General features: G+C 38.7%; 1 protein-coding gene and 1 long non-coding RNA gene across 2 annotated transcripts in view; both read left to right on the top strand.

Annotated features, from left to right (window-relative positions):
- The first annotated feature begins 8,899 nt into the window (after nt 1–8,899).
- On the top strand, nt 8,900–10,210 carry LOC121712213. Its single transcript, XR_006032551.1, has 4 exons — nt 8,900–8,979; nt 9,254–9,289; nt 9,941–9,976; nt 10,121–10,210. It is a non-coding gene; the product is annotated as an uncharacterized LOC121712213 (long non-coding RNA).
- Nucleotides 10,211–12,470: 2,260 nt separating this feature from the next.
- LOC121712189 (cartilage intermediate layer protein 1-like) overlaps nt 12,471–23,030 on the top strand; it is a 28,247-nt gene continuing 17,687 nt past the window's right edge. The window contains exons 1-3 of the mRNA XM_042096292.1: nt 12,471–12,562; nt 22,050–22,142; nt 22,733–22,773. Coding sequence (XP_041952226.1) covers nt 22,762–22,773 — 12 coding nt within the window. The 5' untranslated portion in view covers nt 12,471–12,562; nt 22,050–22,142; nt 22,733–22,761. The remainder of the gene's footprint in view (nt 12,563–22,049; nt 22,143–22,732; nt 22,774–23,030) is intronic.

The following is a 23,030-nucleotide window of genomic DNA, read 5'->3' as shown; positions in this document are numbered from 1 at the left end:
TATTCATAAGAGATGCCTGTTCTGTGTTGCTATTTGCAAGTAGGCTATGGATCTAAGGCACATTTAGAGAAATTACAGGATTATATAGCCTATTTGGTGAAGAAAACAGTAGCCTACAAGGTGTTAACTATTTTGATGAAAAATGACAAGTTGTAGTTCAATGAAATTTGTTGTGTCTACATGCTTTCTGTAAGCATGTACATGTCAATGTCTTACATGTCAATGACAGTTACATCTTGGGAGGAATGAATGCAATTATTTTTTATTCAGTACATTTAGTCTTTTCAGTTTTTTCTGATACCAGAGAAAATGAGAAATAAACTGAACAGACATAGCAAAAATGCTCATTTTGAGAACTATGTTTTGCATTTTGTTGTATGTAACTGTGTAATGATTGATTCAAATCACACAGTGATTTGACGACAGGATGTGTTGTTTGAAGGCAAGATTTGCTTTTGCTGCATGTTTTAAGTGTTTTGAGAGAGTAACAGCCTTTTGCAAGCTAAATGTGTCATTTTCAGCCTGTTTAAGGCTATAAAATAAGCCCTTATGGATTTTGTGTTCACCTATATGCCCATAACGTGCATTGAGGCTGTTTGATATTGTGCTTTAGTGGTGGTGTTGAAGCCTATATAATAGCCCAATGTTTTCTTGTCAAGTGCTCCGTTTGTGGCATTTTTTATAATAAAGAGCACAAAAGAACCTGTTATGTCCTCCATAGAACTTTATGTAGAACACATTTAGGACAGATATTGGGTTCTGCCCAAAGTCGAGCAACATAACGTAAAAGTAACGAGTAGCGTAAACAGCTACTTTCCATACAGGGTAACTAAGTCAAGGGTTACTTTTTAAAGAAGTAACGAGCAAACACTGGTCTGCATGAAAAAGTAACTTCCCAAACACTGGCCTGCGTGTGTGTTTGTTTACAGTATGTGTGTGCCTGCATGTTTGTGCATGTATCTTTTTGTGTGTTTGCATGTGTTCATGAGTGTGTGTGTGTGTGTGTGTGTGTGTGCATAGTGTACAGTCACTAAATGTCTCTGCAGGTAGCCTCCTCAAAGCTGGAGAAAAAATTCCCATCTCTCTCCTCCTGATACTCTTTCTCCCTCTCTTTCTCTCTTGCCTTTTTCTTCACTGTCATTGCTCTATCAATCTATCTCTTTCTATCTACCTCTCTCTCATCAAGTTCAAAAGAGCATACTGCACAGTTTTGCAGGGATGATGCATCAATCCTTCAGACATGCAATAAATACCAACTTAGACCTTAAATTGGTTGGCACTACCAGGTAGCCAGTCATGAGATGTAACAGCAATGAAAACAAGAGTAGCTTTCAAAGGTGTATATATTATACATGATTTGTCCACTGTTGCCAAACAATATATAATGATATTATTGGTTTTAATGATTTCTCTGAACATATTTCATTTTATAGTCGAATCACAGCATATCATGTGGTAAAAATGGACGACAAATAAATTGGGCATTATGTAAACAAATATGTATTTTTGTATATTTATTTTTATACCAAGCTGGACAATGTAGTTATACTTTAAATATTTTAATATAAATAGTGATACTTTGAAAGAGTATTACAAAAATAAAGGTGTTGATAAGCATCCATTAAATTACGTATTTACAAATTTCGCACCGAAATAAATGACCAAATATATTATGTCCCATCTAATTGTCATTCATAAATCTGTCAAGTACATTTCTTTCTCGTCCTCCTCGTCGCTGCTGGAGTCTGCGTAAAGACAGACAGTCGCCTGGACGTGATAATTCCGAAGCAGCGCTTCGGCGTCCTGATACAGATAATCATAGCAGCGCGATCGAGGCCAGAATAACCTACCAAGGAAACAAGGTTTGTGTTAGAAACTGTGTTAGCTATTAACCCATTTAAGCCCAACATTTTCCCAGACATGCAAATATGCAAATCATGTGCTATTAGCAACCCTTTGAAGGAATCAATAATTATTTATTTTTTTAAAATGTAGAAAAGTAGATGAAAAAGTGAGTTTTATTACCGGTCACAATTGTGACCGGTGGGATAATATGTGTATACTCAATTAAAGGTTGCTCAAATTGCTTTTTTGTTAAAATAAAGGTATTCTGACAGGACTTTTCAAACTGATATGAACACTGAGACCAATGGCAATAATAAATATGAAAAATATGTAAACATTGTTTATTTACCAGGAGCTTCGGTTCGTTAAAATAGAACCCTGAAAGTGTATGTCTGCGTGCGTGTGAGAGTTAGTGTATATGGTCTGCGTGTGTGTATCTGCATGGGGTGTGAGAGTTAGTGTGCATATTGTGTGTGTGTGTGTGCGCGTGTATATATATATATATACATCCTCATCATTCTCAAGGTGCAACCAGGAAGTAAACAGCTCTGGTCATGTGACAATTTACTCAAAACATTTGTCACTGCACACATTACATTGAAACACTCTATTGTTTCAATATTTACTGAAAGAGTATTGGGATATTCCCCAGTTACAGTTTTAGAGGCTCATAAGTACATTTTTTTTTTTTCGGTCACAATTGTGACCGATGGGGTGAAATGGGTTAAGTGGCCTTATTTTGGTAAGCCAGCTTTAAACTTACAAGTGAATTGATCATTGATTAATTTGCAGAGCTTATGTGGAGATAGTATTTATGAACCTCCTTTTTTAAAGGGTTTCCTCCCCATATAGAAATCAAAGGCAATATCGAGGTCTCTGTAAATGCAAAGACTTCTTTGTTTAAACCTCCTTGTCTGATTAAGGTTCACCTGTTTTAGGAATGCTTATCACCCGGAGAGAAGAAATACTCTTTTCTGATTGGCTGGCGGGGTGGCTTTTAATTCTGAGTAACGGGACACCTATGAAGTAGATCTGGTAAAAAAAAGTTTAATCGCCGTTCCATATCAATGCTTATGAATAGTAACTATAACAACTATAGTAGGATGACGGTTCAGCCTGGAGGAAGGCTTCGCAACAATGGAATCAACTGTAAACAAGCTAACTGTCCATGCTATTGCTGTTATAGGGCCAACGAAAGTTGTACAACAAGCTGAACTAGTGAGCTTCTTTTTAAACGGAGCCGTGTGTTTCCTTTGCTTTACAGTGGCAACTGGGTGATAAGCGGGATAACGGCCTTCGAGGTGTGTCCAGTTATACGGAATTAATGGACTCGGGCGGAGGCAACTCCCCTCCGCTGCGCGTCCGGGAGTTCTTTGCCCCTCGCCCTCGTCCATTAATTCCGTATAACAGGACACCTCGGCGGCCGTTATCCCTTACTGTACATAAATCATGATTTGGACCAAAGATTCTAGAACAGAGCTCTGCTCTAGAATCTTTGATTTGGACTATCTGCCAAGACCATGGTACGCATTATGATCTGAATGTGTAAAATTTCAGATTTATTTTATTTTTATAAAACCGTTGCCTGTAAGCAACATTATACCATAATGGAAAACATTAAACTATGTAGGTTTTCTTATAGAATATATTTTTATTTAACCAAAGAAATAGAAAACAAAATTATGTGGTTTTTACCCCCTAATATTATTTATTTTTCTCAAAAAAGTATCGTATCATACCCGTTCGTATTCACCCGTTGCCCACAGGTACCATTGTACCATTGTGAAACACTATCATAAACAAATCATAATATCTTCAAATCATCATGTAGATTATTTTAAATGACTGTTTATTAAGATTAAAAGTAGTAAAAAGCATTACAATAAGTAAAAAATCCCCTACATTCCCTCAATTATATCACGTATGGCCTATTGTGATTCCATTACGGTACATGCAGATTTTTGCTATTTTTTAAAATATTGTAACGTCGGTGTCTTCTGGACTGAGTGCTAGCCTCCCAGAATGCAATGTGTGTGAATGCTAGATTGCGTAATGTCGGTTTTAGTGAGTGTAATTATGTTTACCATGTCATGTATGTGTTAGCTTGTGTAGTCTTTCTTTAGGTTATACCTCATGTGTTTTACCCGGTGTATTGTATGTGACTACCCTGTTCGTGTATTGTGCTTGTTTTATTGACTTCCCTTGTGGTTCCTATGTAAAGGTGTCTTGGTGTGTTTCCCATTTCCGTTAATAAACCTTTGATTGGTCATCTGTGTGCTGCATCAGTTGTTACAATATTCATTATTTTATATACATAAAATGATGGTTGTCATTTTTTTGAAGAATGTGAACTTGAGGGAAATTAGTGAAATTTACACTTCTCAATGGAGAAAATATGATACCCAGCCAAACGTGTGCATCTGCTGAAAGAAGGGTCAAAATAGCCGCCTGTGGGGCATGTGACCACTATTTTGCATTTTCATTGGTTAGTATTGAGTTGTCCAGTTCTTAAAGAGGTATTTACTTTCTTTAAGGGATGTCTCATTTTATTTCAACAAGGCAAAATAGCATAATGTTGCCTACAGGTAACACCCTATCATAGAGGGTTAAATCCAGAATGAACGTGTGTGAATGAACACAAAGGGCCCACATATGTGGTGTGTGCTACAGAGCCTACATATCATTTAATTCTTCTCATGTGACAGTAAATAATTTGACTTTAGATTTTACTATAAACATTTGTGCGATGTTATGACTTGTTCATGCATACTGCACTACTTGTTCATGCATTACAGTCCATGCCGATGTGATGTCTAACTTGTAGCCTTTTTTCCCGGTAGGTTGTTCTGGTCGAAATCGCAATGCTTTGATTATTTGTACCATGATGCAGAGGTGCTGCTCCTAAACTATCCCATCCAGTTGACCATCTGCCCTTATGCCGAAACCAGCGGTGAAGATGAGGACAGGGACAAGGATGACCAGAAAGAAATGAACTAAAGTGTACTTGTTATGTATTGTAAAACAAATCTAGCCTAATATATTCTCTAATTTATACTGTATGTGTAAATATGATATACATGTAAATATGGAAACAAATCTAGCCTAATATATTCTCTAATTTATACTGTATGTGTAAATATGATATACATGTAAATATGAATGGAAACAAATCTAGCCTAATATATTCTCTAATTTATACTGTATGTGTAAATATGATATACATGTAAATATGGAAACAAATCTAGCCTAATATATTCTCTAATTTATACTGTATGTGTAAATATGATATACATGTAAATATGAATGGAAACAAATCTAGCCTAATATATTCTCTAATGTATACTGTATGTGTAAATATGATATACATGTAAATATGGAAACAAATCTAGCCTAATATATTCTCTAATTTATACTGTATGTGTAAATATGATATACATGTAAATATGAATATGGAAACATATGTATTTTCATTACACCTTTTATTTTTGAATCATGTTATGAAGGTTATTATTTATTTTTATTTGAAGTAAACTTGTCAATAAATTATTTTTCATGTCACTTATTTCTGTATTTTCTCTTGTTTCTAAGCTCTACAATTTATACGGCTATCGTTTTGTATGCACATAAGAAACAGGTGTCATTACTAACAACTATATCCCTAATGGTTTATGTTTTTAGTTTATTTTCCCCTTTATACCATGTTGTCTACTCTGTTTTTATCATGTACCTCCACACACTCAGCTGCCAAGATCACCTGAGTTCAATCCTCTCATCAGCAATAATACATAATAAAAATTAAATAATAATGATAAGTTACATTTATAAATATAGCACATTTCTCAAACTCAAGGTCACTTTACAAAAGACAAAAAACAACAAAAATAATAAACAAAAAAAAGCAAACGAACCTCAGGGGAAAGGGGGGGGGGCTTACCACTGTAATTACTGCTTTAACTCTGTGTTGTGGATCATTTCAACTCTGTTGTGGATGAGTTTATGTGGTATTACATTGCCAGTCATGTCTATTTCCAGTTTGATTTTGACTTTGGACACTGTTTTTTGGATTAAACCTTTGCATAGTGGAGACTCATCATCTCACACTTTTGTGTCGGTTTTCTAAACTTTTGACTGTTTCCTGGTTTTCTTTTGCAGTGTCTGGAAATACAAAATTTAGATTTATGATATATTTTGTTATCTAAGATGTGTTTTACATAACCAAACTTCGTCTTATATGTGTGGTGGACAGGCTTGGAATTTCACCATTCTGGGGGCAAGGCCACTTGGCCTTCAGTTGGGCATATTTGGTGGGGGGCACAAAGGCCACATGTCAGGGCACCAAGGCCAAAGTTAACTATACAGTAGTAGCATATAAAAATGATCAAAGTTGTATTTAGCCTATTCATTGCAGTAGACCTGCATCACTGTATGAAACATTACAAAAACATGAAACATAACATATTACATAGAACTGTAAATCATCTGATGATCTAATAATTACAGATATCTAGGCTATATATAACATTTATTTTATATTTGGCCTGCTATGAAATCATGTATTGAACAATTTAAGCACAGTCAGCTTTAAGAAACTCAAATAGCCTAGATGCATGCTTAGCATTTTGTGATCATTAGGCTAAGGCTACTTTCACAAACTCAGTCAGCTGTCCTCTGATTTACCAATATCTAGGCGATATTTGGAACATTTATTTTGTATTTGGTCCGTTATGAAATCATGTGAAACAATTTAACCACATTGTAAAACTTAAAGCCTAAATTTGGAGACATCCATGCATGTCGAAATTTACTGCAAATTCAAAACTGGATTACTCTGGAACGGCTAACTGTACAGGGGACTGTTTTACACCTTTGTGTTCGGTAAGGTCTGCTGTTTATTCTGATATCTGGTTTGTCATGTGTTAAAAGAAGGGTTCGTGAAGTATAAGAGATGAATGGGTAGGGAGATCATGGACGCAAAACCTTTAAATTAAATTGAATTATATTATTTACTTTTCTCGCGAACCGTTCAACACAGCAATTATCGGCTAACATCGTTTAAAAGCTGAGAAAAAGCTCTTTCATGTGATATTTGTGATGTCTGTGTGATGATGAGTAGGCTACTTCGCAAGTAGTTCAACTGAGAAGAATGGGTGAATTTGGACGCACTTTCTTTCTTGCGCTGTCACTTTCTCCACTGCGTAAAAGACTAAATTAATTTGCGCTGTAAATGCTAAGATTATTTTGACAGGCCACAGGTTAAATAAAAATCGCTATTAGTAGGATGCAAAGCAGAATATTGAAAGAAGGGGGCACCAAGGCCACCGTGGCCTGTAAACCTCTGATTTTCAAAGGGGCATCACGGCCAACGCAAGGGGCTACGACTGCCATTGCGGAGATGGAGATATGTGGGTCAGTAATGCTCTGTGTGTGTGTGTGTGTGTGTATGTGTGTGTATTCATTTTGACACAGTGAGAGATGAGCAGCGAGACACAGCGTGGCTCTTGGGTCTCTCTGCCCTTACCTCAATGTGAAAATATCTTCTGTTCTCTACTGTTATGGCACTACATGTTAATCCTTTTGTGTCCATTGCACACATTCCCCATTCAACTGTTGTAATGGTTTATGCGGCTAGTGCATGGATATCACCAGTACAGTATATGAATAATGAATAAATAAAATAAAATAGATTCACTGTTGTATTTAGTTCAAAGGCATATAGCCTTTTATCAGAAAATAAATGATTGTACATGCTGGGGAAATGTAATCCTGTATGGACAAACATCAGTGCAGCACTCCAACAATCAGGCCTTTATGGTAGAGTGGACAGATAGAAGCCATTTGTTGCCGGGAGTTTGCCAAAAAGCACCTGAATGACTCTCAGACCACGAGAAGTAAAGTCTTCTGGTCTGATGAAACAAAGACTGAACAATTTGGCCACAATTCCCAACAGTGTGTGTGGAAGAAACCAGACACTGAGCTGCACTGATGTTTGTCCTTCTTTACGCTTCTCTCATCTCAAAGGAACTCTAGAACCCAGAAGTCATCCAAATTCATAGTGCTGAAAAGAGTGTTTACTCCAAGTGCTGTTAGGCAGTCTTCCTACAACTTACCACCAATGTTCCTACACATGCTTGCATGCACACACAGAAGCACACACACACACACACACACACACACACAAAGTTCATGTTGTTAGTTCATGTTGTAATGTTGCCACTTGTGTATGTGAACCACCAATATTCGCACACACATGCATGCACGAGCATACAGAAGCACACACACGACACACCCCACACACATTTTAATTCTTTATTTAAATCCACAAATCATATTACAACAGACAGGATTCAAATATTTCAAGAGATAAGATAGGGCTTTGTCACTCAATGGTATTCAGGGGTACAAAAAACATCTCCTGCGCCATACTGCAAGGCTGCCTATAACTGCAGATATGGAGCAAAACTTTGCTAGCTGTTTTGTTTTTCTGCTGGAGAGCCCTGCCAGCCTTAACCCACTGAAAACAAGATTGACACACATATACACATAACCACACTTAACCCACTGAAAACAAGACACACACAGATACACATAACCACATTTACACCCACTCTCTCTCTCTCACACACACACACACACACACAGTTCATTTTGTCATGTTGCCACTTGTGCATGTGAACCACCAGTGTTTGCACATACACATTCACGCACATACAGAAAGACACACACACACACACACACACACACACGTTGTGTAGATGTTAATGTTCTAAAAATGTTCTGTTTACAATAATGTTCTATTAAATAATACTTTTTGTAATGGTATTGGTATTTAAGAGCAGTTAAAACTGTCCGGTCAAATTTGACCATGAACAGTAAATTAAGGGGGGTAGCAACGAACAGTGTTTAAAGGCTAAGTCAACATTTATTTTGATTTGGATTGGTGTAGTACTATGGGTTCACTATCTTTTTGTGAATGCTATCTGCAAATGAGTGACAAAACACTGGAAAATCCAGTGCAACAAATAAAACGACGACAAGCCACCCTATTTCACAGAGCTTATATAGGATCACTTGAGTCTTGGTAGTCACTACGCAGAAATATTTTTCCATATTTCAACATTTTGGTGACAAAAATAGGTAACCATAGTTTCTTTTTCTTTCTCTGACAGAATATACTGTATGATCTGTAATATGAATATAATGAACAAGTGCATTGCCAAAATATAATTATAATCTGATTTGGAACATTTCTACAATACTGTTTACTTGAATACTAGAAATATACTCATAATGTTTTTGTTTTCATGGTAAAATATAATGTTCCGAATCCATATATATATTCCCAAATAATGGGAAGGTCACACTCATAGATTCGCAAACCTTAACATCCCGATCTTTCTCCCCATTATAGGAAGTCTGAAATCTGCCTTTCACCATGATACTGCTAGTATGCAATTTCCTCATATTTTTTTGCAACTATCTTGCTAAAAAAATATCCAGCTCTTCTTTTCTCATTTAGAAAGAAGCCAACTAAGAGTACAGTTTAGGTTCAAAATGTAATTTTAGTGTCTTTCTTAATTTTAGTTAGGAAATAAAGAGCTTTTTTCCATTTCTGTGTCACCCTGTTGAGCATTGTGAATTTAAATTTAATGGCTAATCCAAATACAGCATCCCAAAACATAACAATGTGAACATGGCAGGTCAGACTCCTTAGTATGGTATTTGACCAGGCATATAGATAGCACTACCTTATTATTGGACGTTTGTATATTCCATACTGAATAGTGTTTATTTACTTGTGTGACTCCAGACACTGCTGTGTGCTTTGGCTGCTGTTTCTTTGGCACAAATGCAGAGTATCGACAATGCCACTCCCCCACGTATGTATTTGTACCACCATGGTCTAATCTATGCCAGGAAACAAGATTGATAAGCCCACTTTAAACTTCTGTATTTGGTTAGCCAGTTACATGAAATTCTTAAAAAAAAGCACATGGGACATGACAAGCTTTACCCCACATTTTCTTATGCTGATAATTGTCCTGTTTAAATACAAATATATATTTAATTTACATGAATTTCCTTTTTCTCTTAATAGCCATCTGCACTGAATCTGGATGCATGGAAAACATCAGTAAGTACCTTTTAAGCATTCAGAATGTCACTGTGTGTGTCAAAAATGGTGTGTGCGTGTATGTGTGCGGTGTGAATTTTGTACCAAAGATTCTGGAGCTCCACTCTGTGCATTTTTGTCATTGTGTTATTTGTTCTCCATTAGAGTGCTGGACAGACTGGATGACTGGACCGTGACAACCCAACTGGAACTGGAGACTGGGAGACTGTCAGTGACCTGAAGACGGAGTACCCCAACGCTATGTGTCCCAATGCCACTGCCATCGAGGTGGCAACTGTGGATGGCATCAGCCTGAATGATGCAGGCAATGTGTTTCATGTGTGAGTGTTTACCGCAACTATCATGTATTACAAATTAATTTCTCATGAGACTTCACTCCAAATGGTTAAGAATAGTTGGAAGACAATATCAAGTGTGCTGCATAGATAACTGGAGTGGAATCGAAATTAGCCCATTAGGGTATTTCTATGACATTAGCCAATGGAAGTTATTCCCATTGGTGAGGGAATTGTCATGCCTATGAGGTTGCTGTATAGGGTTAGTGTTATCAACTAATTATCTTAGGCAGGACACGGTTTTGCAGCGAGATCTGCCTTTTTTATGTTGTTTCATATGCGTAGTAAGTGTTTTGTGCACGGCTTATGCGCCCACAGTGCCTCTTGTTTTGTGTGCCTGCTGCGCCTTGCGTTTCTGCAGAGGCACCCTGAGCGCCTCGAATTGAAAGAAGTTCAATGAAAACATAGTGCACCTCGCGTTTTACAAGTGGCAAAGCGTGTCCTGTCTGATCGCACCCCAGATTATTCAAAAGGGAATCTAGTCTGACCAATAGAGGTGGTGATAGTGTTTTTACTAAGCTCACACTATGAAGCACGAAAACACACACACACACACACACACACAAACACAAGTACTTGACATTGATTTAAGGATGCTATGCAGCTATTGTCCACTAGAGTGTAGTATAACTTATAATCCACTTGTTGAACACTAGGTAGAGTGTAACAGCAGCTATATCACTACAAACAGTGCAGCATGCAAGACTATCGTTATTTTTTCCTCATATGAAACAAGGGTACACCTTTGGAACTTCCGGGAGACTTGGGATGTCTGCTCATAGCAGTGCAATATTAGTGTAGGCTATTATATGAATGTAATCACATAGTGTTACACGGTAAACCTTTAAGTTACAAGATCATGCATAATGTCTCAGGAACAGCATGCTGGACGATAATAGAGGTTTTTTTCTGTCACAGGAATGATCACATCACTGGGCTCATCTGTAATGAACGCAGATCAGGAGAAATGCTTCTGCCGGGACTACAAAGTCCGTTTCCTCTGCCACCCTCCATACTGGGCTGACCTGCAAAACAGTATGTGAATCTGCATTTCTTCACATTAGTGATTTTTTTATTTTTCAAAAGATTTTTAATAAAGGTAGACAAGTGTTCATGGATTCAAGGTTAATTAACTCTATTAATTCACTTCACATCCCAGAGTTCTGTTTTCCCAAGGCGCCTGCCTGTATGTGAACCAGACGTGAACGGTAATGTGTTTCTTTTTAATAAACTGCCTGTACACTTACAAAGTTCTCAATGCTTCGGTTTACATGTAGAGACCCTCATTATGCTACCGTGTAAGTGTGGTGCTATTTTGAGCCTTGTTAGTGGTATAGAAATAGCGATTACTTTTTACTGTACGTCTGCCCCGAAGGCTAGCGTTAAATGTTAATTAGCGGTTTGCAATAAAACTGGTCACATTCGACTAGCATGAAAATAAATCCCAGCGAACGGTCGAACTCGGTACACGTGTTACTAACCCCTAGGTTCATTTTGCGCCAGAATTGTCCTTTAATATTGTGTTGTCAATGTGGTGCAAACAAACAAGGCTAGAGTAGGCCTATCAGCCGTATCCTTTGTGAGCAATAACTGGCAAAAGGACGTTATGAGAACCGTTTAGACTCTCTTAAAGTGGCAATGCACCATTTATCAATACTTCAAGTTAAACATCAAATTGGCAGCATTTCTTTAAAATATACATATATTTTATACACACTAATGCACAGTAATAGTGTGAATTATTGGCCTTTTGTTTTGCTTTAGTTGTTTTGTTTTTTTTTGGGGGGAGGGGGGGGGGCAATATTGTTGTTGCATAAAAAATGGGTAGCTGTGCCCCTGCTCGTACCTATGGCCAAATTACAGCTGTGGCGATATCCTTTACCAAACCCACTCTCACTCATGTCTTCTGGCTTAAATAGAACATGTCGATTTATATGTTGATATTTTTATATGTGTAGCCTAGGCCAAGATAAAAAAACAGTTTCAACCCCTGGCAGTGAGGTATTCAAATCCAGCTGATGAGACCTGAAATGATCTGTTTAACCCATCTGTTTTTATTATTTTGCCCACGTGCAGTGTGCTGGACACCGTGGTTTGACCGTGACAATCCCGGCGGTTACGGGGACTGGGAGACGCTGACGGAACTGTGAAAAGAACACCCTGGTCAGATCTGCGCCAATCCCATCGCCATCGAGAGCAGGACTGTGGACACAGACACTCCTGCGACCATTACTGGTCAAGACTTCTCACAGTGAGTAGTGTTATTTTTCTTATTTTCATACAGTGAGTAGTGTTGTTTTTCTCTTCAATTTTCTTCTCAAGTTACACATGTTTACTCCCCCCTCCCCCATACACACACACCATTTCATCATCCCAAACACAGAACATACACAGGTACACCCCTCTCCCCCACACAAACATACACACACACACACACACAGACACACACACACAAACAATAATACCTTTTTAATACTACTTTGAAGTTATTATTTAAAGTTGAGCTGGCTCTTGATCACAACAAGAATTTTATTACTTATTGAAATTGAACTTGTTCCCAGCTTTAATCAGCAATGATTGTAGATGGCAGAGATGGGTCTTCAAATGACTTTTGATAAACATTTGAAGACATTTGAACAACAACAGTTGTTTTGGCCTATGAAGAAGAGGGCAAAGATACTGACATTATGACTTTTTAATTACAATATAAGGTTGAACGCATAGAAATGGAGTTCATCACATTACATAGTGCTGAAGATATCATTTACAGAGCTGCCAACTCTCACACATTGAGAGTGAGATTCATTCATTTGATTGGCTCAACACGCTTTTACACCAATCAAATGCGTGAGGGTTGGCAGCTCTGCATTTACGTCTTTCCTCCCTGTAGCTACTCTCTGACGGTCGGGTTTGTTTGCAAGAACGGGCCCAACCAACGCTGCCAGGATTACAAAGTCCGTTTTAGGTGTCCTTGTGTCTTTGGAAAACTGGCTCTTGAGAAGGACGATTCTGTATCCATTAGAGACCCATAAGGGCATGACTGCATGTTACAACATGTAAAAAATGGTGAAGCAATGATACGTGTTGATAAGGTTAGTTTTTTTTGTAAAAGCACTGACAGCTGTTGTTGTTGATGTCTCTTCAATTTTGCTGCTGTGATGGTTTAAACCTATGCAGAGAATAAAACTAACAAAATAAAACTGACACCCTGTTTTCATTATCTTCCGGTTGCTCTTATTGAAATGATGTATTGGACAAGAGACTAGTAGTTGAATAGGATGCACTAGAAGTGTATGAACAATGCTATTTGACAAGTCAGACGTCCACTTGCAGTTTGGACACAGGCTGACTGCACATTTCTGATTGATAGAATGGGAGCAGAGTGTTTTATTTCACAAAAGACTTTGACCACCAATGAATGTGGATATTCCAGATGTCTTTGGTGTTGGAGTAATCACACCTGACTCTACTGAGGTCAACCAACTGAATCATGAGCTGTCTAGTTGGCGGTCTAACCTGTTCAGGTGAAGACGTTGCCCTTGGCAAAAAGACATGGATCATCGTCAGAGTGAGGAGTTTGTTTTTTTCCAAAATGACAGGGGAGTGCCCAAAAGAAAATTTCTTGTCTTGAAAATGTCTTTATTTTGTCTCACAACAAATAAATCAGCCCTTACTGATATCTCACCTGTTATTCCTAAATCCCCTTTAGGAGAAATGAGGAGCAATAAGAATAGATTGAGAGGAAAAACGGAGGAAAAAAGGAGTACTTCATGGCTGAAAAATCTCAAAATACCCCTTTGTTCTTCTCAATCTGTTTTTATTGCTCTTTAATTCTCCTAAGGTGGGTTTTTGAGAAACAAGTCAGATCTTATTTTGAAGTTTTTTTTCCTAAGGGATTATCAAAACAACGGCAAAAAAATTCACATACACCAAAAGCAAAGTCTATGTCTGTCTATTATGCAAAACCAAGAGTTGTGCCAGACCTTTGTGGAAAGTCCCAGGAGAGGCGCTGGGAGTTTAAGACGTTCAGAGCTTTAAGGGGGGATCCAGGGGCATCTTCCCCCAAGGAAATGTTTGAAATTCATTTTTACACAGTTTGAGACAGAAAGGGCAAGTCTAAAGTCAATCAATGAAAGTACAGTTAGCAATAGAGCAGAAAGATTGTTGATATTTGAACTCAACAGCCAAAATAGATCCCTCCCTTCAATGCTCCATAGGTTTGTGGGTGCAACACTGACTTAAGTTACCCTCAAATTTGCACTGAATGTAGAGAAACCACTTTGAGAGTTTTTAGACAGACATTTTGTGTAAATCAGTCTTGTGCAAAATTCCAGAATTTAATTGAAACTGGCTCTTAAATTCCAATTCAATTCTTGCATTTCAATTGAGGTAGCAAACAGGAAGCAGAATTGAAATTTGAATTGTGCACAACCCTGGTGTAAATGTCATTACATTTGAATATAAGAAAACATCAAAGTCATTGAGTCACACATCAAGTCAAGTTATTGCCTTCTCTGATTGATAAACCAGGTTTGTAGATGTGAGGAGTGCTGCCTAGAGGACAGAGGTCAACTGAGACATATTAAAGTGAAGTGTAATCTGCTCCAATCATTTCTTACACCTTGTTCCCCAAATGATCAGCAGCAGGAGACAACCTTTCCTCCACACCCTCTAGCCTTGGGTTGGGCATATTTGGTGGGGGGCACAAAGGCCACATGTCAGGGCACCAAGGCCAAAGTTACCTATACAGTAGTAGCATATACAAATGATCAAAGTTGTATTTAGCCTATTCACTGCAGTAGACCTGCATCACTGTATGAAACGTTACAAAAACATGAAACATGACATATTACATAGAACTGTAAATCATCTGATCATCTAATAATTACAGATATCTAGGCTATATATAACATTTATTTTATATTTGGCCTGCTAATCATGTATTGAACAATTTAAGCACAGCTCAGCTTTAAGAAACTCAGATAGCCTAAATGCATGCTTAGCATTTTGTGATCATTAAGGCTACTTTCACAAACTCTTAGTCAGCTGTCCTCTGATTTACCAATATCTAGGCGATATTTGTAACATTTATTTTGTATTTGGCCTGTTATGAAATCATGTGGAACAATTTAAACACATTGTAAAACTTCAAGCCCAAATTTGGAGACATCCATGCATGTCGAAATTTACTGCAAAAACGGCTAACTGTACAGGGGACTGCTTTACACCTTTGTGTTCGGTAAGGTCTGCTGTTTATTCTGATATATGGTTTGTCGTGTTAAAAGAAGGGTTCGTGAAGTATTCCACCGAGATGAATGGGTAGGGAGATCATGGACGCAAAACCTTCGGTAGAATGTATGATTAAATTGAATTATATTATTTACTTTTCTCACGAACCGTTCAACACAGCAATTATCGGCTAACATCATTTAAAAGCTGAGAAAAAGCTCTTTCATGTGATACTTGTGATGTCTGTGTGATGATGAGTAGGCTAGGCTACTTCGCGAGTAGTTCAACTGAGAAGAATGGTGGACGCACTTTCTTTCTTGCCTGTCACTTTCTCCACTGCTAAAAGACTACCCAGCTAGCACTGTTACATTGCCAGTACGTTGCTGCAATGTAACTGAATGACCCAAAATACATTGCCACAACGTCGTATCCAACGTTGCCACAACATGCATAGTGAAAGGTGAGAATTCGTAACCGCAACGTCACTCCCCAACGTTGCGAATCCGTAACGGCAACATTAAGTTACGTTGCAGCAACGTGGAATTGAAAGGTGCCGTTTCGTAACCGTAACGTAAGTTACCGACGCCACCAGTCCTGTTTAGCAACGTTGCCACAACATGCAAAGTGAAAGGTGACAATTCGTAACCGCAACGTAACTCCCCAACGTCGCCACTCCGTAACCACAACATCAGGTGACGTTGCAGCAACGTGGAGTTGAAAGGTGCCGTTTCGTAACCGCAACGTAAGCTACCGACGCCACCAGTCCTGTTTAGCAACGTTGCCACAACATGCAAAGTGAAAGGTGACAATTCGTAACTGCTCTTTCATGTGATACTTGTGAAATGGTTTAAGGTGAAATGGTTTAAGGTATTGACAACAGACTGAACAATTAGCTAAATGAGTTCAAGCATCTGAGAACTTTCTTCAGCCAATGGAGTTTAGTGTTTTAGCAACTGAGAAAAACTGTAAGTACTCATATATTTTAGATGTTACATGTAATGTACATATACTGTATATATCACCACATATGTATTGTGCATACATTGTATGTGCATGGTCTCATATATACATATATATTGTAACATATATTGTGCATATATTGTTACAATATATATGTACATATATCTTTACAAATATTACCAATACATTTCCCCATATACATCTGAATACATTATGGTGGATATTTCTAACTAATTTGGGGCAGTCATGGCCTACTGGTCAGGACTTGAAACCGAAGGGTTGCTGGTTCGATCCCCTACCAATAGGTAAAATGCTGACCTGATCACGATGTTGTGGCACCATTCTTCATGGCACCAAATGGTAACGTCATCAGCTGACCAGTTCACAACGTTGGGTCAACATCACTCACGGTACTACATGGCAACGTCATCGGCTGATGTCGTGGTGACGTTTCCCACGGCATCAAATGGTAACGTCATCAGCTGACCAGTTCACAACGTTGGGTCAACATCACTCACGGTACTACATGGCAACGTCATCGGCTGATGTCGTGGTGATGTTTCCCACGGCATCAAATGGCAACGTCATCAGCAGACCCGTTTACAACGTTGTGGTAACATCACTCCAAATACTACATGGCAACGTCATCGGCTGACATCGCCGGTACATTTCCCACGGCATCAAATGGCAACGTCATCGGCTGACCTAATCACGATGTTGTGGCAACATCACTCGAAATACTACATGGCAACATCATCGGCTGACGTCGCCGGTACCTTTCCCACAGCACCAAATGGCAACGTCATCGGCTGACCTAATCACGATGTTGTGGCAACATCGCTCCAAATACTACATGGCAACATCATCGGCTGACGTCGCGGGGACGTTTCCCACGGAACCAAATGTCAACGTCATCAGCTGACTCGTTTACAACGTCGTGGCAACATCACTCCAAATACTACATGTCAACGTTATTGGCTGACGTCGCGGGGACATTTCCTGATACTAAATGGCAACGTCATCAGCTGACCTGATCATGATGTTGTGGCAACATCACTCACAATACTACATGGCAACGTCATAGGCAGATGTCGCGGAAACGTTTCCCACAGCACCAAATGGCAATGTCACCAGCTGACCTAATCACAATGTTGTGGCACCTTTCTTAACGGTACCAAATTGCAACATCATCAGCTGACCAGGTCACGACGTCGCTGCAATGTCACTAATGGTACCAAGTGACAACATTGTCTTGTAAAGTATCTGTGACGTTGCAACAACGTAGCCAGAAGGTAATGTCGCGGTGACCAAATGACAACTTTATGGCGAAGTTGCTGCAACGTCATGTGTTAGCTGGGTAAATTAATTTGCGCTGTGAATGCTAAGATTATTTTGACAGGCCACAGGCTAAATAAAAATCGCTATTAGTAGGACGGAAAGCAGAATATTGAAAGAAGGGGGCACCAAGGCCACCGTGGCCTGTAAACCTCTGATTTTCAAAGGGGCATCACGGCCAACGCAAGGGGCTACGACGGCCAAATTCCTACCCTGGCTATAAATAAATATTGTTGTCGTTAATATGAATGATGACGTTCACACATAAACTATAACGATAACGACATGAAGAACGATATCGTTGGGGATCACTTTCAGAGCGATTTTCAGAACGATAAAAAGCTACTAGCCAATCAGAACCCATTGAATTTTAACCGTCACATTCATTAACACAAGGAGACTTTGTTTATCGTTGTTCAGTGTGAACGCTTTTATCGTTATGGTTATAGTTATAGGGCTGTATTTTGGGTCACCAGCGCATGGCGTAATACTCGTTATTCACGCGCAAAGTTGAATTCGGTATTTTGCACGTTTATTGCGCCCAGGGGTGTGGCAATTAACAACCTAGGGAGGGGCCTAGTGCGTTGTCTAAAAATCGCTATCATACACCACCTAAACCTGGTCAGAAGTCAATGGCGAGTTGTTCATATGCTATTTTAAGAGCGCATGTCACCAGTCATATTGGCAGGTGCCCGCTCCATCCTTCTATCATTCATGAATGCACACCAGTGCACATCCATGCAAAGCATTACAAATTGCACGATTACAATGGGAAACATAATTAGAATAAAGATATTACGAAATACTGTACATCTCATAATGAGTAGTTATTCACCATCATTTGCAAATTGGTAATGATGGTTAAAAGTGATTAGGGGAGAGGCGAGAGACACGTATGGAGCACAGCTGAAGACGAACTGTCACGAGATATAAGCAACTCCTCTGCAGGATAAATGTTGTTTTATTCAGTCATTTGAGCAATATTGGTAAGTGTTGCTTTTTCCAGCCAATGTTTTCGGTGGTAACCCATTGTCAGTCAATAGTGAAAGTAACTGCATATAACTGTCTTGTCGTTGACTGACTCCTTGGTGAAGTTAGTTTCACTTTGCCAATGAGTTCAATTAATAGACGAGTGCAAATGCGTGAAGGCTATGCTAGGTTTTTAGTAAAGCATGGTTTTAGAATGACTATTCCATACGGTCTCGCAAGCAGCCTCCTTCAAATGCACCGTTGAATGGCAAATTACCGATGCATTTATTTGACATATTGCGCGTTGCGCCGTTAAAGGGAATGACAGATGTCATTCTCATTGGTTTAAAATGATGTTACACCCCAAACACACCCATATGCCTGATTAAAAAACCTAGGAACACCTTGTTGCGCCATGCGCTCCACGTTTGATGACGAAACCCCTCCCAATGTGAAATGGACATCCTACTAAATTTGAATAGACTTTTGACGAGTGACGATGCACTTTAGAATGTCATGATAAGGCCCATAGTTATTGTTCTTGGTGTGAATAGGACTTAATGCTCCTTTTGGCCATGTGGGGTCCTCAGTGTGCAGGTTGACTTTGTTTTGGACTGTAATGCCTCTTTTGCCCATGTGGGTAACTCTGTGTGCGTGCTTGATTAGTCACATGTCTAATTTTCAATTAGGGAATTATGTCCACCTGAGTCTTGTTTACCTTCCTATATAAGCTGCCTGAGCCTTTGTGTTTTGCTCAGTCTTGAATTGATACTCGATGACGGCACCTTGTAAGTTGAACGCTAGTTAAAGCGATCTGACTTCTGAGCTGTGGCCACTTACTAGGGATGGGCAGAACGAGGCTTTGTGAAACAACGAAACGTTCGAAGCAATTGCGCCGGAATGTGTCGAGGTTTCGAAACAATCCGACACACGTAACTCCATGGTGACATCTAGTGGCCAGTTTTGCTAACATTACATTTTGACCGTGAAGCACAACTGCTTCAGACGAAGAATATAAATAGCCAACATGGAACGCAAGATTTCGTCCACAGGTGTAGGCTATGCTTATGGCCCAGGGTTTTTTTTTGGAACATGTTGTAGGGAAATAAAGGATACATGTGAAGCAGGTTAGACTAATCAGGTACAACATGGGAAAAATAAACAACACATTTTTTGTATGTCAACATACATTTTTATTATAACAGTTGTTCTGCCGTCTTGGCATTTAATCTGTTTCTTGTTTTTGAATAAACCTCCCCAGCCTTGGAAAAAATTCTTTCACAAGGCACACTTGTTGCTGGCATGCACAAATATTTTTTTGCCATCACAGTTAGGTTTGGATAAACCACTCTCCTCTCCTGCCAGTATTTCAAAGGGTCAGCTGTTCTTGAAATAAAGGCATCAGTCATATATTTTTTTTACTTCTGCTACTATCTAAATATTAACGTCACTAGACTATCTATCTAAACTATCGCTCACTGTCTGTCTAGCCTGTCAATTAATCTATATCACTAACCTATAAATCGCTATATCTTTATATGTCTCTATGTCGCTATATCTCTCAAAATCTCTCTCCTCACAAAAAACCCACAAAGATAGGATGTGTTTGAATGACTTTTAAGCATTCTGGGACTGTAATTTAGATCAAACAGGTGTTTAGGCTATTCGGGTAATTGGCTCACGCAGCAAGTGTGCCACCTGTCCAAACCAAATTGAAACACCACGAAGCCTCACTAAGCCATGGTCACGTGACATGGGCGTTTTGAACCACACTTCGACACACTGTTCGAAACACGTTTCGGAAGCTCGACACTGTTTCGAAACGTCAGCTTCGAGCGTCACATCCCTACCACTTACCTTTTTTCCCCCGTACCTTTTTGCTACTTCTCTGTTGGATTTGAGTGATTGATTGACTGCCTGGATTTTTTTCCCCTTTGTGCCTGGATTACTCTTACTTGTTTTTGGATACCTCTGCATAGCCTTAAAGTAAAGAACGTTTGAACGTAAAGAACTCAACTGAATTTGTCTCTGCACTTGAGTCTTCCAGTCACTTGTAGCCTAGGGGTAAGGTTCCTGACTCTCACGCAGGAGACCCAAATTCAATTTCCCAGAAATCCTTACAGAATAGACAAAGGAAGATCTTATTTAGACATTTTATTTCCTATGGGACAGAGCATGGGTGTTTTGATAATATATCATACGTGTTGTTTCCTCTGATTCAGTTGATATTAGGTAATTTTAAAATGTTTTAAACAAAAAAACAATCGCAACGACTTTGGGAAAAAATCCACTGCCAATTAAAAAAAATAAAACTCTGGCAATTGGCATTGAAGGACTTTGAATATAGTTCATATAAATGAAAAGACAGCTATACAAATAGTCCAAATTTCTAATAAAAAACAAATGTATTTTAACATGTTTTTTTTTCCTGATGTGCCTGTCAGATGACAATCTTCTCTTTACAATGTGAGTACTTTCCAGCGTCAACTTTTTGTCCCTTGCTTAACAGAGGATGGGTGGGGCTTACATAGCAGGGACAAGACATACTGTATAAGATTTGCATAGATCCAGCTCGCCTGGGGGTGTCCTGGCCTGGGGAATCTGGGGTTCAAATAACTCCAAGTAATTCAGCAGCTAAAATGTCTAAACTGGTCCAACTCCCCTAATGGGAGGGTAGTGTGACAAAGGGTTTTTATAAACAAACCTGCCCTGAGATATCCCATATACCAGAGTTGACCAAAATTCCCACAGGCCTCTGCAACATTACCGTAATTACACAACAGAATCCCCTACCAGAATCCCCTGTTTTGACTGTATTGGCATAGTCTTACAGGTACACAGTCCTTTTGTGAATGATAGTCTCAAATGGCTGGTGAAACAAAACAATCTTGAGTTATAATACCCCAGTCTATTCAGAATCGCAGGGTCTTACAGAGGGTTAGAGTGTCCTTCCCATGTCTCAGATTTCCCTATAGCATACTGTATGCACGCAGTCAAGGGCAGCTTTTAGTGTGTTGGTATTTTTGTGTGTCTGTGTTTGTCTTACAGTATGTTCAAACAAACAAGTAAACAAAATGTCCGAATGCATTTTTGTTACTAATCTCTGACTGGGTCACATGTGGATTCCTTTTACCTGAGTATTTTAAAATATCCTGCCTATCGCCTGGGGTGCGTATGTGTGTGCGTGTTATGTGTGTTATGTGTGTTATGTGTGTGTGTGTGTGTGTGTGTGTGTGTGTCTGCAGCATATAAAAAAGAACGGCAGTCCACTCCATTTCACAAATACAGGGTGTCTTGGGCAGTACATGTCCACACAGTGTCCTTATTCTGACTTACAGGTAAGCAATTTTCTTTCTTATATAAAAGAAAATTAATAGAATAGAATAGCATAACATAGAATAGAACAGAATAGCATACATATAATATAATAGAACAGAATAGAATGTCTTTAATGTCAGTGCACAAATAATACAACCTAATTCGCAGTGCAGTGGTGTAGACAAGGGTTAGATATATAATTGATATTAGGTAAATAAATAATTGATATTAAAGATGATAACTAGCTAAATGAATAAACATGGATCTTTTAACACTGATGAGTGTTAAACACATTATTGCACTTGGGAGTCCCTTATTGTACACTAAGAGCACAATAAAAAAAAATCTGTTAATTTGTCATTGCTCATTTGTTAAGCTCAAGTAAGGGTAGTGTAAAAGCCTTAATACTCTAGAGTGTACCAGAATATTACTCATAGACTGATATATTTACAATGTAACAAGAACAGTAATGTAGTGTAATTTTACTTCTGTTACTTGTGTTTCATATACCAGCATCTCAAATGATCAGGCCTAAATAATCGTGCAAAGCCCAGTTCTTTCCATATATTAGAAAGACCATTCTTATAGATTACTTTTATCTCCCCCACAGAGTAACTGAGATTTCACCTGCCTTTCACCATGATCCTGCTGGTATGAAATCCATCCCCTCTTTTTCCAATAGTCTTGCATTACACCAGTAGAAATGTATTTTAAGTCCGGCAAGTTATTTTCATTATTACAATAATCGGTAACGCTTTAGAATAACATGTGCTTATTAGGCGTTAACAGTGCATAATAAGCAGTTAACAATTCATAACTAACAGCTAGCTAACTGTTCATAACATTAAGTAACTGTTAACATGCAGCTTGTAAGTGTTTATAAGCAGCCTTTTAAGTTACTTACAAGC

This window comes from Alosa sapidissima, chromosome 6 (assembly GCF_018492685.1).
Source record: "Alosa sapidissima isolate fAloSap1 chromosome 6, fAloSap1.pri, whole genome shotgun sequence".
Taxonomy (NCBI): domain Eukaryota; kingdom Metazoa; phylum Chordata; class Actinopteri; order Clupeiformes; family Clupeidae; genus Alosa; species Alosa sapidissima.
Note: the sequence above shows the minus strand (reverse complement) of the source record. Positions and strands in the feature narration are given on the sequence as shown.